Source organism: Corvus hawaiiensis, chromosome 20 (assembly GCF_020740725.1).
Source record: "Corvus hawaiiensis isolate bCorHaw1 chromosome 20, bCorHaw1.pri.cur, whole genome shotgun sequence".
In the NCBI taxonomy this organism is placed as follows: domain Eukaryota; kingdom Metazoa; phylum Chordata; class Aves; order Passeriformes; family Corvidae; genus Corvus; species Corvus hawaiiensis.
In genome coordinates this window covers 7,026,889-7,042,994 of record NC_063232.1, presented here as the reverse complement: position 1 = coordinate 7,042,994, position 16,106 = coordinate 7,026,889, and the positions used below count along the sequence as shown (strand labels likewise).

General features: G+C 41.8%; 1 protein-coding gene across 1 annotated transcript in view; it reads right to left on the bottom strand.

Annotated features, from left to right (window-relative positions):
- The window catches only part of RABEP1 (rabaptin, RAB GTPase binding effector protein 1), a 47,087-nt gene extending 30,983 nt beyond the window's left edge, over positions 1 to 16,104 (bottom strand). Inside the window, exon 1 of the mRNA XM_048324309.1 lies at positions 15,968 to 16,104. Within this exon, the coding sequence (XP_048180266.1) occupies positions 15,968 to 16,001 (34 nt within the window). The 5' untranslated portion in view covers positions 16,002 to 16,104. The remainder of the gene's footprint in view (positions 1 to 15,967) is intronic.
- Positions 16,105 to 16,106: the final 2 nt, after the last annotated feature.

Sequence of the window (16,106 nt, the reverse complement as noted above, 5' to 3'; positions counted from 1 at the left end):
GCTCCTGGAGGCACTAGAGCCTAAGGGAGGTGTGTGCCAGGGGCAGGTGGCTGCACTGTCCAGATCCAGCCAGGCAGCTCTGCATCCACAGGTACCGTCCTGGAGCCACATGCACACATTCCAGCTGAACAAGGAGGAATCAGGACATCACTCACCTTGCACACACTCTTTTGAAGACCACACGAATAAACTGTTTCATTCTACAGTTAGTAATCCTGAAAGTTAAATCAACTGTAGATATCAGTCAACTCTCCTGCCCCCAAAGATGACTCGAGCACTCCTTGTTTACTCGATTCCCTTTCCATCTTCCTTCAGCAGAGAGACAGCAGCAGCTGTGCTGCTGCTCCCATCAGAAAGTGCAAAGCAACCAAGCTGTATTTCTTCTGAAGGTGTGAGCTGCTTCTGCTGAGGATGGAAGGGCAAGAGGGGACCACAAGAGCATAATGTTCAAGTGCTTTAAGCTGAGGAAACAACAGATTCATCCTTTTTAAATCCTCCTGCCCAAACACAAGGAGGGGGGGGCAGAACCACCAAGAAGGAAATTAAATTTAAATATTTACATTTTTACCGTATTCCCCCTCTCGGCAGCCTGTCAGTTATGTCTAAAAAGTAATAAATAAATAAATAAATAATCAACCCCTGCCACAGCTGAGCTCTGGCACCTGTCAGGGCCAGCTGCAGACACTGAAAAAAACAAGCAGTCTAAGATCTCAACTGCAGGACATCCATCACTGCAACTGTGCATTAACACTGCTCTTTCGATTCTATACTAAGTTTAAAGTGGTTTTACCACCTGCGCTACATATACAGCTCAGGACACACATCAGCACATCCCCAGTGCAGTGAGACAAGACACAGACGTGAGGACAATAGGCTGTGCAGGTCAACATCAACCCCCTCAAATGCACCTGCATAAGAAATAAAAGCAAAAGAAAGTTTATTTTCTGAGACACCTTAACAACTACCACCTTTCTGCTAAGTGATTAAGTTTACAAAGAAATTATTTTCTTCTTCAGAGGTATAATTTGTACAAAAGCCATACAGACACTTCCCAAAACGCAAGTGTGATCCCAAGCCCAGACTGCCAGGCACAGGTACCCTCGGGCTACATGGCACAGATTAAAATCCACCTGGAACTGCACTGGAGTCAATGGCAGGAAATGGACTCATTCATAGATTTCCAATTAGGCCTTTGTCATTTATCACTTAATTTTCACTCTGAATTTAGGTCCAACTCACCCGAGGCCTGTAAGAAAGCTGAAAAAAGAAAACTTATTTGCTATCATAGGCTATCAACTTAAAACCAGCCCCAAAAGCAAGAGGTCCATTTTGCAGTGTCAGTATTCCCTGAGTTGCCAGGCGCTGCTCCCATGCTCCCAGTCCCAGCTATCAATGTTTAACGACGGATGAGGGATAGAGTAAACAAAGCCGAGAGACGGGCCCTGCTGGCGGAGCTGTGCCCGGCTGAAACGGGATCCGCTGTCACACACGGCACGGAACACTCTGTATTTCCTCAGAGCAGTAGTGCGAAGACCTAATTCCCTATTTAGGGCCCTAAGTCATCAAGAAACAAACAAAAACCCTAAAGACCCAATTTCTTAACTCCTGAAATAGCACTGAGAAAACTTTAAATTGCAATTGATATGCCAAACTAAAACAAGAAATTCTTTTGGCCAACAATTTAAACCAGCATTTTTTTCACAGATTATTACGCCAAATAGGCTACAAATGACAGAGCTGGAGATGCCAATTAAATCACTAGCTTTATTTTTAACTAACAACACAGATTTTTGCAGATACTCCAGGTCAGACACAGGGATCCCCATCTCCTGTGGAGCACCGACATTTACAGCAAAGCACAGTGCATCTCATCATGTGCCTTAACCAGGCAGAAGAACTCAAAAGAAGGACAGCAAAATCCGTTTCAGAGTGGATTCATTGATTTACAGGAGAACTATGAAACTGCTGCAGTACACAAAGAGAAACTCTTAACAAAAAAGATACAGCTTTCTCTTAACCCACTGCACAGCAAAATTCCAATTCTAGGAAAACACAGGAACAGACACACATTTCTTATTGACTAGTTATTTATATGCTGTTCCACAGATAAGCTCCGAAAAGGATTAAATTTTATGTATGATAGTTTCCAGTTACACAAACAAACATGTAGTGATCATTCCAGAACTAAGACAGACAAAGCTGATTATCAATAAGACTATTTTTGACTACCAGGTCTATTTATAAAATTAATGCCACAGAACTTTCTGCTTGATATTTAAAGTGTCAAACATGACATCAAGAGTTCAGTCCAACATAACTGAAATATGAAAACAGAGCAGAAAAAAACCTACATGTACAATCAATTTTTTGGAGACAAAAAAAAAATTGTTTCTGTCATTTTCTACCCTTCTTTTCCTGTCATGATTGCTTGAGACAGAAATATGGAAAAATACTTATTTCTGTGAGTATGAGTTTCTACTATGACTTTCTACTATTTTCTATGAGCGCTAATTTTCATCTACTGTGGCATCATATTGGAGCCACAATTATGCTACTATATAAACTTGTACTCTAAGTCTGCCACCAGACCGTGCATAGAGACTGCAAAACGCTTTTCTTTATTTTACTCAAACAGGATTTGATGAAAAAAGGACAACCAGCCCCCCTTACCCCCCTCCCCCCTTACAATACGCTCCAATCCAGCTGTTTGCATGAGGCACTCAGAAGCAAAGGAACAGATTATGGCTCTTTGAATAAGTATTTTAAACAGAAGCAATTCCTGACTGATGAAATGGGGGTTGCTTTATTTTCAAGGAACAGCATTTGCCTTTACACACAGATATTCAACAGCAGCAGATCAAACTGAAGGAAAAAAAAAAAACCAAAAAAACCAAAACAGGAAGAAAATAATTACTTGCTTTTCTCAGACGTGCATTTACAAGCATCAAGCATTTTATTTACTGGGCCAAATGGCTCAAGCTCACTGGTCACACACTTTCCTTGTTTTACTTTGAGGACAGAGAATGACCCCTGACTTCTCACTTGCCAGCTTCATTTTCAGAGCGGCACCAAACGCCTCCGACTGTCTCACCTCCTCTTTCAAAGCATTTCACTGCGTGCAGCAAGGAGAACTCAACCCCAGAAAGGGGAAAACCAGGGGGGGTTCTGCCCAACAGCTGTGCCCTGGCACAGGACCTGTTCCCCAGTGCCACCAGCACTGAGCTGTTCTGCAGAAGGAGCTCCGGCAGTTCCCCATTTCGGGCAGCGCAGCTTTCAGACACTGCTGCATTCATCCAGCCATTTCTGGCTGATTGTGCAGCTGAAGGTTATTTGACATCCACAATTTGTTCTCTATTGACTAAACATTCACAGGCAAACAATCCAGTACCAATTTAAGGCCAAATCCATAAAAACTCGGTGCTGCTGACAAATGCAGATATCACCATGCAGAACGGAGCCTTGCTGCATCATATCTGTTACAGAAGCTTTATAATTATTGCAGTAAATCAGTAAGTGCAGGATCAAAAATATTCTGCTGAGCATTGCACGTTACCAACATCTAACCACACTATAAATACTCTGTTAACAACAAGTGGAAGTTTGCAATATATTATTACAGTTTGAAAGTAATGTTATTTTTAATTGAAGCAGAATGACAAACATCTTTCCACTATAACCTGTAATCTCAGTAGTGCCTATTTCTACTCTTTATTTTCCTTTTTCATGCTAAATACTGTATGACATCCTACATTAAGGATCTTAGAAAATGAAAAGCCATCACTAAATTAAAGTAATTAAAATCTGAAGAAATTTAGATGTTTGAAAAATGGGAAGACTCTCTTCTATAATACAATCAAGGATCACAGAATGTTTGGGCTGGAAGAGACCTTAAAGATCACCTCATTACAACCCCCTGGCTTGTGCAGGGACACCTTCCATTTGATGAGGTTGCTCCAAGCCCTGTCCAATCTGGCCTTGGACACTTCCAGGGATGAGGCAGCCACAAGATGAGAACAAGAAAAAAGGGAAGAGAAAACAAGGGTCCTTTAAATGGCTTAATGAAACCTGCAGAGATAAATAGCCATATGCAGTAACAACTAAGTAATTTCCTCCAAAGTATGTTTACACAGCAAACATCTTCATGCACAATTACAAGGAAAAAAAAGGCCAACACACAGTTTCTCCTTACCCCTTTTTTTTTCCACTTCCCACTTTTTCTCCCTTTTTACAGCACTCCCAATGTGTTAACTACTTCCTTGCTTTGTTATTATCTCCTTCACCTTCTTTCCTGGACACAAAAGCAGGCAGTTGCTTTCTGGGGTCCAAATATCCACCTCATGACACTCCATTTCACTCAGTAAAGGAGAATCACACCTGACTGCCACTTTTGGTAAGCCCACTTCATGTGACAAGTAATGCTCTTCTGTACACTTAGTCATTCTGACCCCAGGCTAACTTAAGCCTAGTTTTAAATTTATGCTTAGTTAACCATTATTTACATTGGACTGCAATGGAACAGTGCTCACTCACATCAAGTATCACAGGAATGCACTTAAACATGGATGTCCATGTTGACAAAAGTGAGCTTGAATTTTTTTCCAAGAATCTCCTTTCATTTGCCAGAAACATCACTTCATCCCAAGGACAGTCCCCTACCTTCATCATTATAGCCTGGCTTTTCATCCATCCCTTCTCACCATAGTAGCTGGTTCTCTCCTTTTAATGAGGCTGCCATCAGAACTCTCAGTTCTGTGTGCACAGTCTTCTCCACAGAAGTCCCAACTTAATGCACAAGGAGTTTTACCATCATTAGTTTTCACTCTAATTCATCTCTGCCTTTGATGTTTTGATGAGGAGAACAATTCCTCAAGAAATTTCAGAAAAACACTATTGGTTAGCACTTTTTTCCAAGAAAATCAACCATGCTCTGTGCTGTATCAATTCTTTGAATAATTTAAATAGGGCAGCAGTGGACGCATCACAGAGTTGGAAAAGTCAACCCGACAACACCACCAAATGAAATCCTATGGAAAGTGTTTTGGCTGCATCCTGCTGCTATCACCAGTGAATCTCCTCAGAAATGCAGTGTTGCTAAGCTTGAATGCATATCAGAGTATTTCAAAAGTCAACAGTAAGCTACAGTCTGGTGAACTTTGAATTAATCTACAATGACACAAAATGGAGAGAACAGTTACCAATCTCATCACGATCACCAGCACTTTCCCTGCTCCCTAAGTGCTTGTATCTTGCTCCCCTTGCTTTAACAATTTTTCTTTTTTATATCTGCCCTTTTCAGAAGGATCAATTTGAAAAAAGCAAAAAAAAAAAAAAAAAAGCTCAGTGTCTCCCTGGGTTTATGAAGGGGGTTATTTACTCTACAGGCTGTGGGCATTTACTCAGACCAGTCACTGCTTGAACAAACAAGAGCATAGTGATGGCAGCACAGAACTGGGGAAGGTGAAGTTCCCAAGAACTGGGCACATTTCTCCAAGAGGGTTCACAGCTGGATTACACCACTGCCAGGTTTAGGCCAGCCTAGGTAGATCTCTACACAGCCTAATGTGATCCCCTTGGCAAAGCTTTTTGAGCATTTCACACATCTGAGCTTGAACAATGCAGCTGTCAAACATGTCACACACGTCCCTGCCCCTTTCATTTCACCAGCCTGTCCCATCTCGTTACCTGCAAGATAAACACCAACAGAAGGTGTTTTAAGCAGACAGAGACTCCTCCAGCGTGGAATCAGACCTCCAGCACAGCCACCTATTCCCTTCCACAGCATTTGAAAATAAGTCCCCAAAAATGTCAAGTCACATAAATCTTCCTGACCAGAGCAAGACTGAAAATATGAATGAGCCTTCGTATTTACACAGGAATATTCCTGCCAAGTTTTTCCACACTACCATGTCTCATCACTTGTATGATATAACCAGAAAATCCAGAACTGGATTACACGTGGCAATTCCACTTGACAGTGAGGTTTTTACTGTGTCTTCCCAGTAAAAGAAAATTTGAGTATATTGTCTGTTTTAGTAAACCACCAAGAATCTGCTGTTCTGATCAAATAAAAATATTTCAGATTGAGAGTCATTTAGGGAGAGATTGTGATATGCATTTCATTATACAGGAGACCCCCTACACAATTTGCACTCTGAGCACCACTAATATAACTGTTCTCTTAAAATGTAAACATTTGCTAAACCCAGACAACAGACTGATTTTCTTTCAAGATAATTTAATTGCTGACTCATTTGCAGTGGGAAGGAAAAAAATCCCTGTGACTTCTTATTATATGTTTATCACTTCACCTAGAGATTATTAAAGGCTATCCTCTTCAGGCAGAAAAATGGGAATAAAGTATGACTCAACTCTCAAGAAAAAAAACCAGCCAACAAAAAAACACAAAACAACCCTACTGCATTGTTCTCTTTGATGAAGTAAGTTAATATATAAAAGAAAACCATTACATTAATTCCAAAATTCCCCCAAGACACCACTAGTCTGAGATCTCGTGCTGTCTCACTATTTGTCATGGGGCCAAGAATTGAGGCACAGCTTTGAGAGCATTCAGGCTATAGACTACCCCAGGTACCCTGCTTCTCAATTTCTGAGCAGAAAGAACAAATTAATGATAACCTAACACACTTAAAAATTCAAAGGAAGGTAATAAAAGTGAAATACAACTCACCCAAGAAAGTTATGTGGAAGAAACCAGAAAGAAGCCAATGTTTGTGAAATTTATATAGGCAACGGCTTCTGTAATTTACCATTGCTATAGGTATGAGGACACTACCATTTAAAGCAAATTGGGATCTTTGTAGACATTTTCAAAAGCTGAAATAATCAACAAGACCATGGAAACTCACTTCCACATGCACAGCTGCCAGACAGCACTACGGTAATTTCACAAGTACCAGAAAACTTCAGAAATAGCAGCAACTCATACACAACTCAAGAGTTATGGATGTGAACAAGCACCACAAAAAGGGAGTTAACATCAGATTTCTTTCCCCCTGTGGTTCTCTATCCCTTGCTACGTAATTTGGCCACCCAAATTGGTATACAGAGAATAAACTGGGAAAGGGAACGGGTAAAAACTTACTTTCAAGGAACAGTAATTTTAAAAATTTAGTTGTCAGAAAAGCAGGTTGCAGGCATAAAAAAACAGTGCAGTAGAGTAGCCTCTTAAAGGATATAAATCTTAATAAATGACCTGGAAAATATTGTTGCCAGATATATTTATGGAGACATTGTGATGATAAATATAGTAGGACAAATAATAAAAGACAACTAACATCTTTATTTGATAAGTAACAGGATACAGATCCTATTACTTAGAGTAAGGTTTCTAAAGCAGTTTAATATGTTCCCTGAGAACAACAGACTAGTACTCCCCCAAGCCTCTAGAATCTATTTCTTGACAGAAAATACTGCTGTGATTCTATATATTCGTATTTTTTGTTACCACTTGTCAACTACATGAATTCCTAAACAGTTAAATAGGAAGAAAACCCTCCTCCAGCATGAAATTTTCCAACCATTTAAAATATTCCAGGGGTATAAGCAATACAGAATGGGAAGGCTTGACTAAGCCTGCAGTTACAATCATTTTAAATCAATTTCTGTACTGGTGGTCATCTGACAGGATAACTCAGCACTCCCACCTCACTGTGAGCACATGTGTCTTTTATCCCCACCATGCTACAAGAGTCTTTGACAGCAGTGACAGCATCGGAGTGATACAGGAAAAAACTGGGGGGAGGAAGGGGAGTGAATCTCAAACGTGGTCCGAAGCAGATCACACCTCACACTTGGCTGAGCACAGACCAGATCTGACACACCCGTGACAATGAACACGCAGATCGGAGTAAACTGTGGAAAAAAAAGTCAGAACTATACCCTTGGTCTCTCATATTACTACTGTGTGGTCTCCACCCTTCCTTTATGCCAGCGCTAATACTTATCAGGTCTTTCACTAAATTAATTAAACTAATTCAGTCAGTAGTTCTCAACTGGGCGACTGAGCTGAACTGGCTCAGTGATGGGTCCAATGTGCAGAGCTGGCACAAAGGAAATGATGGAAATACAGCTGTGGGAGCAGGAAGAAGAGAACAGGAGCACTTCTTTCAGCAGCAGCAATCTTCTAGACTGGCTTAGCTGCAACATGAAACCACAGCCTATGGGTACAGTCTGATAATCAGTTTAACCTAAGTACTTGCTGCCTGCCAAAAAAAATAGTCTGGCCTTCCTTCTGTCCCCCACTCTCCCTTGTGGCAACTGCAATTGGTGTAGTTATGCAGCAAAACTTACTTTGTAAGACTTGATGACTGACATTTGTAAGTGATAAGTGACCTTTCTCAAATCCTGATTTCCATTCAGACTCTCCAGGGGAAGCTGACAAACTTAATCGGTATTAGAAAGCAAATTCCAAAGCTCAGGTTTCCCACCAGTGTTTGTACACACTCAGGTTTTGAACGAACGCAACTGAAAGAGGGTTTCCAGTACAGAAGGGCTTAGGCTGGTACAAAACCTAGAGCTGTAGATAAAAATATATCAGAAAACATTTGTATTCTACAATAAGGTTAGGCTCACATTTACTCTTGCTTGAAAGCAAATACGCAGTTAGATTAGACATTGTAACAAGCCATTACAACCCTTCCGGAGGGATCATCAGCTAAAATGTAATCCTCAGTGCCTCCAACAAATGTAACTTCTGTAACATCAGGACTTAATGCACCACTTTGAGATTTAACATCTTCATCTCCAGTTTCATCTAAGACTCCAGCAGAAGCTGTGAAGACCAGACAGACAGCTATAATATCTTCACAGCTAGAAGCGTCACTCAAGCACAGAATCCAGAGTTTGCCTAATTGCCTTCCCATTAATTTCACATGGGAGAAGATATAAACAGACATTGCAAGCTGGCGATTAAGAAAACCTTACTTGAAACCAATCTTTGAAAGAAAATTCAGAAGATATAGCATATGACATAAAGATGCCAGCCTGTCAGATGATTTAAATTAACAGAGCCAAATTTATGCTTTGTACTTCATCAAAATAAACCAAGTAACACCACAGAAAAAATGTATCAGAGAGATTTTGGCACAGGTTACTGTTAATGTAAGATGAATGTTCCAATTCTTGCGTCTGAAGTCAATGGGAGTCTAATGTGAACTCCAGTAGGCTCAGGAAAGACAATTTCCTTAAAGGATACTGGACATGAAAATTTACTGTGGAAGGTTAAAATACTTATTGCTTGAGCAATAACTTTTAGCACTCCTCTGTGTTTCTTCCTGTGTAGATTAAGGCAACGACGCTGAACACACAGATGTAAGGATTGTATTATACTCTGTGGTTTTATCTACGTTACTGTTTGCAAGTTACTGCTTTGTTCTTTTTCTTAAAGCAACCAACCATGGCGCTGCCTCCTGATTTTGCATAGCACTGATGTAGCATAGATTAAAATAAATCATTTCTTTTGGGGAGTATGTTAATGGTGACCAACCATGCAAATACAAAGTTACCCTACCAAGGCACGGGTGTGGGGGATAAACAGTTATACACAGAAACACTCGACAGAAAGGGTGAAAGAGCTGTTTCTCCTTTTGTTGTGCTTATTCCTCTCCTTTGTTGCCATTTAAACAGCATTGCAAATCTTGTTGCAATTATCTGTAAGCTAAAAACATGTATTGACAAAAGATGCAATACAAACCACACAGTCTATTCAGGTCACTGGCTTAAAGGCATGGGAACACCATTAGAATCGACAAAGCTGGTTTGGTTTGATCCCCAGGTAATCCTTCCCTCTCACCTCCAGGCTATTCCCTCTGGAATACACACAGTTAACGCTACCATTGCCTTCCACTTATTGATTCCAATTCACTTTGCCATGTATAACTTCTACCTGTTACAGCATTTTCGCTGCACGGTTTTACTAAAAACCACTTCCAGAAACAACATGATAAATATTAATAAAATCCCACCCAAATTAAAATTTCTTCTCAGGGTGACTCACCACAGTAAGGCAAGGTGCTTTTGGCTTACTAAGTAACTGAAAATCAGACTGCTGGGGTTTTTTTTACTCCAAGATTCTGGTTAGTTTTCAGTCCCTACAGCAGCCAGACACACAAGACAGGGCCCTTAACTGCACACAGAACCAAATGAGCAGATCACAGCACTGCTGTTTCCTGTCCTGCAATCTACTGATACCAACTTTCAGAACCACTCTGATAGTCAAAAGATGGGATGCTTCTATTTTCTACCTCTATTTCCAAGAGGCATAAGTTAACTTTCAGCAATTATTTTTTTGCAATCGGTGAGGCACTTAGCTACTTCAGTTTATAAATAAAGATACCAAGGTATTAAAGAATTAGATGTCAGCCAACCTCATGATTAGGTAACCGAAGTTCACTGCCTCAAAATTCTACAGTCTGTTCTGAAAAAACACTCAGAACTTGAACATGTATACAGCAGGGCTGGAAAGCAGATGAGTAGTTCTCTATACCAAGAGTAAAGCACAAGGAGATCCTCCTTCCTTAGTAACAGAACCTGGAAAGCTGTTAAATAAAAAAAAATATATTTCAAAAAGAGCAAATAAGCTAAGATTCAGCACAGCTAGGGAGCCATACTACTTGGAAAAGACATTTTTTCACTGAGGAAGTTTGCACAGTCATGCGAGTTTCTCTAGAAGAGGAAGAATGGAGGGATGGGTATGATCCCACAGAGCAGAGCAAGGCCTGGAGCAGCCAAAACAAGGGCAAGGTCCAGGGGACACCCACAGACAGGAGGTTGCAAAAGACAAGGAGAGCAATATTAAAGAAGCTGAGGTGGTGGCCGGGAAGGAGGGCTGAGGAAACCAGAGGACTTGCTGAAGAGCAGCAGTTGCCCAAGACACAGTCAATGACTGGGTGTTTGACCAGAGAGGGAGCAAAAACCTGAGACCGAAGAGCAAGCAAGGCCACATTTCTGCTGCTCCGCTGTGTGAAGCAGGAATTGCCAGAGGAGATGGAAACAGACCTAAAGGTGACTCAAAAGCTTTTATTTTTCCCCTTCATTGTATTGAAGGAATCAGGCCTGGGAAGAGAAGCGTAAGGATAGAGACAGGAAGGAGGGAAGCACCATCACGAGTCAGCTGAACACCAAGGGGAGTTGTGGCTGAAGGAGACACGAATGGGAAAAAAAAATACACGCAATTCCTCATTATATCAGCAGTCATGCTGCAGTTCTGCATTTTTAAGGTGCTACAGGCACTGCTTAGAAAGCAACAGGACAACTCCAAAGTTTTCTCAAGCACCAGGTATCTTTCAGGTAAAAAAAAAACCCTCTTCCTTCTGGAAGACACAGAAATATTAACCAAGGGTACACTGCTCACTTGTTCTTCCTATGCCAATTTACACAAAAATATCAGATGATTTAAAGTTTTCCAGAGATAATTCATCATCATGCTTAATTGACTATACTATGACTAAAATGACACAATGCTTACCCTATTTATAGAATAAATTGCAGAGGGTGCCATTAACTCAGCCACCACTAAATCAGACGCTAAAACCAACTCTGCAAGTAAAGGATGAACCACAGAGAAGTACCAGACCTTTGGTGTGAAACAAGTTCCTCTGAACACACACAATGGCTTTCACAGCAGCCTGGTTAGTAAGCGCTGCTTATCAGTGTTACCTGTTCTTATCTTGACAGACTTCAGTCAGAGTAAAGCCATAATCTCAAACTCAGGCTTTTTTTTTTTTTTTTTTTAACTACATATTTGGTATTTTTTAAGAAGAAAAGTATGTAGTTAAAAAACCTAAATTTAGGATAGAAAACTTCACATCTGAGAAGCACTTTTTAATAAAATGCCTGGAGTGAAAGCCCAGCAAGTCTGCCAGTCAACCATCACCCATAATGAAGCCTACGGGATTTGGTCCACTCTCACAGAGAGAAGTTGTTTGGTTTAGCTTCTTGAAAGTTTTAAAACAAAGTTCCTTCTTCAATCACTTTCAAGGGAGTGCATACAAACTAGTTTCACAGTGGGAATCCAGTCCACCCACCAAGGGCTGTGGGAAAGCAGCTAAGAGCATCCCGAGGCACCAGGAAGGGAAGAAAACACACTACTAAGTCCATCTTCTCTGTGACAATGGTGAAGTGGCCAAGAAGCAATTTAAAATGGGCAAAGAATTTCTATCTTCCAGTGTCCAAAATGCAAGAAAGAGTCAGTCCACAGGTTAAAGCATATTCGTTGTGCCTTCTGGCAGATCAACAGGTAATGATAAATAACATGGTCATGGTATTTTTCAAAATTAAGAGATTTGCAATTTGACTTTGACAGGAAAACAGACACTCTGAATGTGGATATTCCCACTTCAGAGCAAACTGACCTGCTGACCAGATCAAAACTTCCCTAGAAACAATAAGAGGAGGAAACATGTACATTCAAGGTGTCTGTTTTGTTTTTTAAACCAAATTCCAGATTTGTCCACTAAAATGACAGAAAAGCACACAGCCTAAAAAAAAAAAAGGTGTGAATATTTGTGCTTTAATTAAAATATATGTTTTATTAATATTAGTAACTATTGAATAGTAACAAAAAAGGACCAAGCAAAATGAAAGTGAGGGAAAAATTTTTTTGCCTCTTGGAAAGTACCAACAACTTTGAAGTTACTCCACAAGAGGTAAGAGTTTGACATTTGACAGTTGCATCAACAACGCGAAGCTGAACATCAGCACTCACAGCCAGTCCCCTATGAACCACACCTAGCTTGGAGATGAGTAATAGCATTTTTAGATACTTTAATTTTATTTAAAAGTGATATACATACAAGAAAAATAACTAGAAATGTAAAAGCACCGAAGGTTTTGTTAGTTAATTTTCTGTGTGACATCCCTGACCTCTCCACCATCATCACTCAGCCCCTGGGGTGTGTGACAGTGACAGCAAATCCCAGCTCTTCTTGGGATCCTGAATTATTGACACAGGGACATAAAGCAGATCACGGCCCTGCTGGTGGCACCAAAATCAATATGGCAACATCCTCCAATCTTCCATCTACAGCCGAGCAGTTCTCTCCACTGAGAGCTGGCACAGCTCCCACCACAGATACTTTTTACTGGCCTAAGTTACTCCAACACTGGATCAATTCTTTGTGCCAGCAAATTCTTACTAAAATATCTGATAGACTGTGCCATTAACAGTTTATCACTGAACAATATCAATGGATATGTTAATTATCAATCTGACTGTACTAATGGTTTAAGTTTAGAGCAGTAAGAAGAGTTTAATAAGTGGCCTATCATTCTAATTCACTTTAGTATTGAAGAAATAGTGTTTTATGTTACTGCAGTTCCTTCATTGAAATGTTTTCCAGAAATGAGAAGGGGAATTATACTAAATCCTGAGCACTCTGATAGGGAAAAACTACGCCAACACATTTTGTTTGGTAACCTTACATTCAGAGAGCGCAAGCACCCAGATCCAAACTAAACCCAGGGAGCCTGAGAGGTTTCAATTTTTAATATTATATCCAAAGAAAAAATATTTTGAAAAATAAGGTGTTACTGCTGTGGTAATGCAATCTAGACAATGCATATAAATTAAAATCTCCCCAAAAAGCCCCTTGACCAGGATCAGCAGGCAGCACACACCTACTTGCAGCACAGGTCAACATCACGAGCTCACAATTCACAGCACACAGCCAAGGGCTGCCCTCGGCCTCTCTGCGATCCTTATCATATAGAAACTCTGTAACCCCACACACCAGATTAAAGGGTTATTAACATTTCCACTAATCCAAAGTACAAAGCCAGGGTAGGACACAACGCCCATTCTTTTCCTATTTCTCTGCACTATTCCTTCCCCTATACTTGGGCCCATTTTCATTTCAGTACAGGCTTTAGAATAGAAGACAAATTCTACATTAATTCCTCTCTACCACAGTAGAGAAAGTAGTTCTTTTATACTTGCTTTCCACAAAACAAATCATAGTTGATGTGGCTTGCATGAGTAAAGAATGCATAAGTTATTTATAATCAATACAAGTAATTATAAAAAGCCATTATTTTTCCTTAGGGGAACATACTAATCCAGTTCTATGTTGTCCCATGTAATCTTAAATTAGAGGTTACGCTACTCCTTTACGCAATAAATTCAGTGCAGACAACTAAAAATATTAAATAATTCATTTCTTGAATTTTCTCCACATTGAAATAGAACAGTTTCAAGGCACACTTTTGGCAAGTTACTTAGGAAAAAAAAAAGCCAACACAGATGAGAACAACAGTATAGTAATCAAAGTGGATAAAAACCCCCAAACTGGTCCTATGGCTGCCAAAGGAGGATGGGGAGAGGAGCCATTTTGGGAGCTCCAATTCATTAGTGTAGGACACAGCAACCACTTTCAGAATCCATCCAGCTTTCAGCCCATTCCCTCATCTACAGCATCCTCGTCTCCCCACAGCTAGGGAGAAGGAAAAAGACAGCAATCCATGCCTCTTGTAAGACAGACTTCACCAACCTATCAAACCACTAAATTTACTTGCACCTCTTCACCTTCCTTTTAAACAACAGCAAAAATATATCCAACGTGGACCTTCAAATACACTACAAACCTACAACTACCTTTCCTGTTCAAGAGGCACCCAACATTTGTACACTGCACAGTTCCCCTGCACACCTGCAGTGAGACAGTCTGCAAGAGCCAAGGAGAAAATTTGTTGGAAGTTGTTCTGCAGCTCTCAGAAGAACAGGCTGAAGAACAATAAACAATGGTTATTCACCACAAAGTACAGGAGAACAACCCCTACCAACGCTGACCTTACAAGCATGACAGCAGAGAAACTCACCTTCCCCTCAGTGCTCTCGAAGGACAAGCAATGACTGACCTTAATGTAGGGAAAACCCCACAATCTAAGCACCTTCATCATTAAAACTTTTAAAAGGCAGGCTGAAATCCCTGAGGATAAGCACTTTCTCGTGTAACTCCACAAAAAGAAAAAAAACAAAAAGCCCACGCAATTCCCTAGACATGCATAATTAAGAATACATCATTGCCCTTTTCTAACAGAGTGCTTTCCCAAGGAAACTCAACTGCTCTCTAAAAGAGGAGAGCCCTGGCCTAGTCCAATGGCTGGGTAAGCACCAATCCTGAAGGATTCTGCACATCTCTCCACTTCTCCTATATCTACATTATAACCAGCCTAAACTTAAAATCCTTGCTTTCCCCACCCCTTCCCATACATCCCACTCAGTAAACACTGTCCCTTCAACCTCACTTTCCAAGCTAAGCATTACCTACAGCTTTTTTACATGCACACAGTTCTGTAACCTATTCCAAGGTAAAAAACGTCCACAATTCCTCTCAAACCAGAAAGAAATAACCTTTCCACAGCAGCAACCTTCCAGGAAACCTTAGCTTCCTTCTGCACAGGTACGTACCACCTTGAGAGAAGATCTGTTATTTTCTTTGTCTTTTGCAGCAAAGGAATGCACTGTTCTCACTGCACATCCCGACCTGAACCTTCCGAGGTACCTTTTCGAACACAGCCGAACATCCCCCGCCGTGGCCAAATCAATGAGGAGTCCCACCCGCCGGATCCATGTCTACCTGGATACATCGCCACCCTTCTCCCCTCCCCTGTCAGGGCGGGGAGGCCTCGTCCCATCGAGCCTGGGCTCCCGTTCCCCGGTGGCAGCGCGTCCCTCCCAGCGTTATCCCCGCTCCCTGCGCGCCGGGAGCCGCCCTTGCTCTACATTTACAGCCTAAAAAACCACCTGCGCTGCCTCCCGCCCCCTCCCAAGGCCTTCCCGGCCGAGCTCCTCGGGGCGCTCCCCGCTCCCTCCCGGCGGGTCCCCGCTCCGTGCGGGCCCCCCGGACCCTGCCCGGCCGATCGCGCCCAGGCCGCCGCCCTCGCCCCGCGGCCGGCGCGGCTCTCCGGCGAGCCCGGGGGTGCGCAGGCCGCGCCGCCGCCCCCGCGTTACCTTCGGTCGGGGCGCTGGGGCCCGGCTGGGCCATGGCTCGGCGGGCGGCGCCGCCGCGGCCTCCTCCGGGCGGGGACCGCTACGCCACGGGCAGAGAGACGGGAGCGGCCGGGCCGGGCCGCCGCCGCCTCCGCCTCAT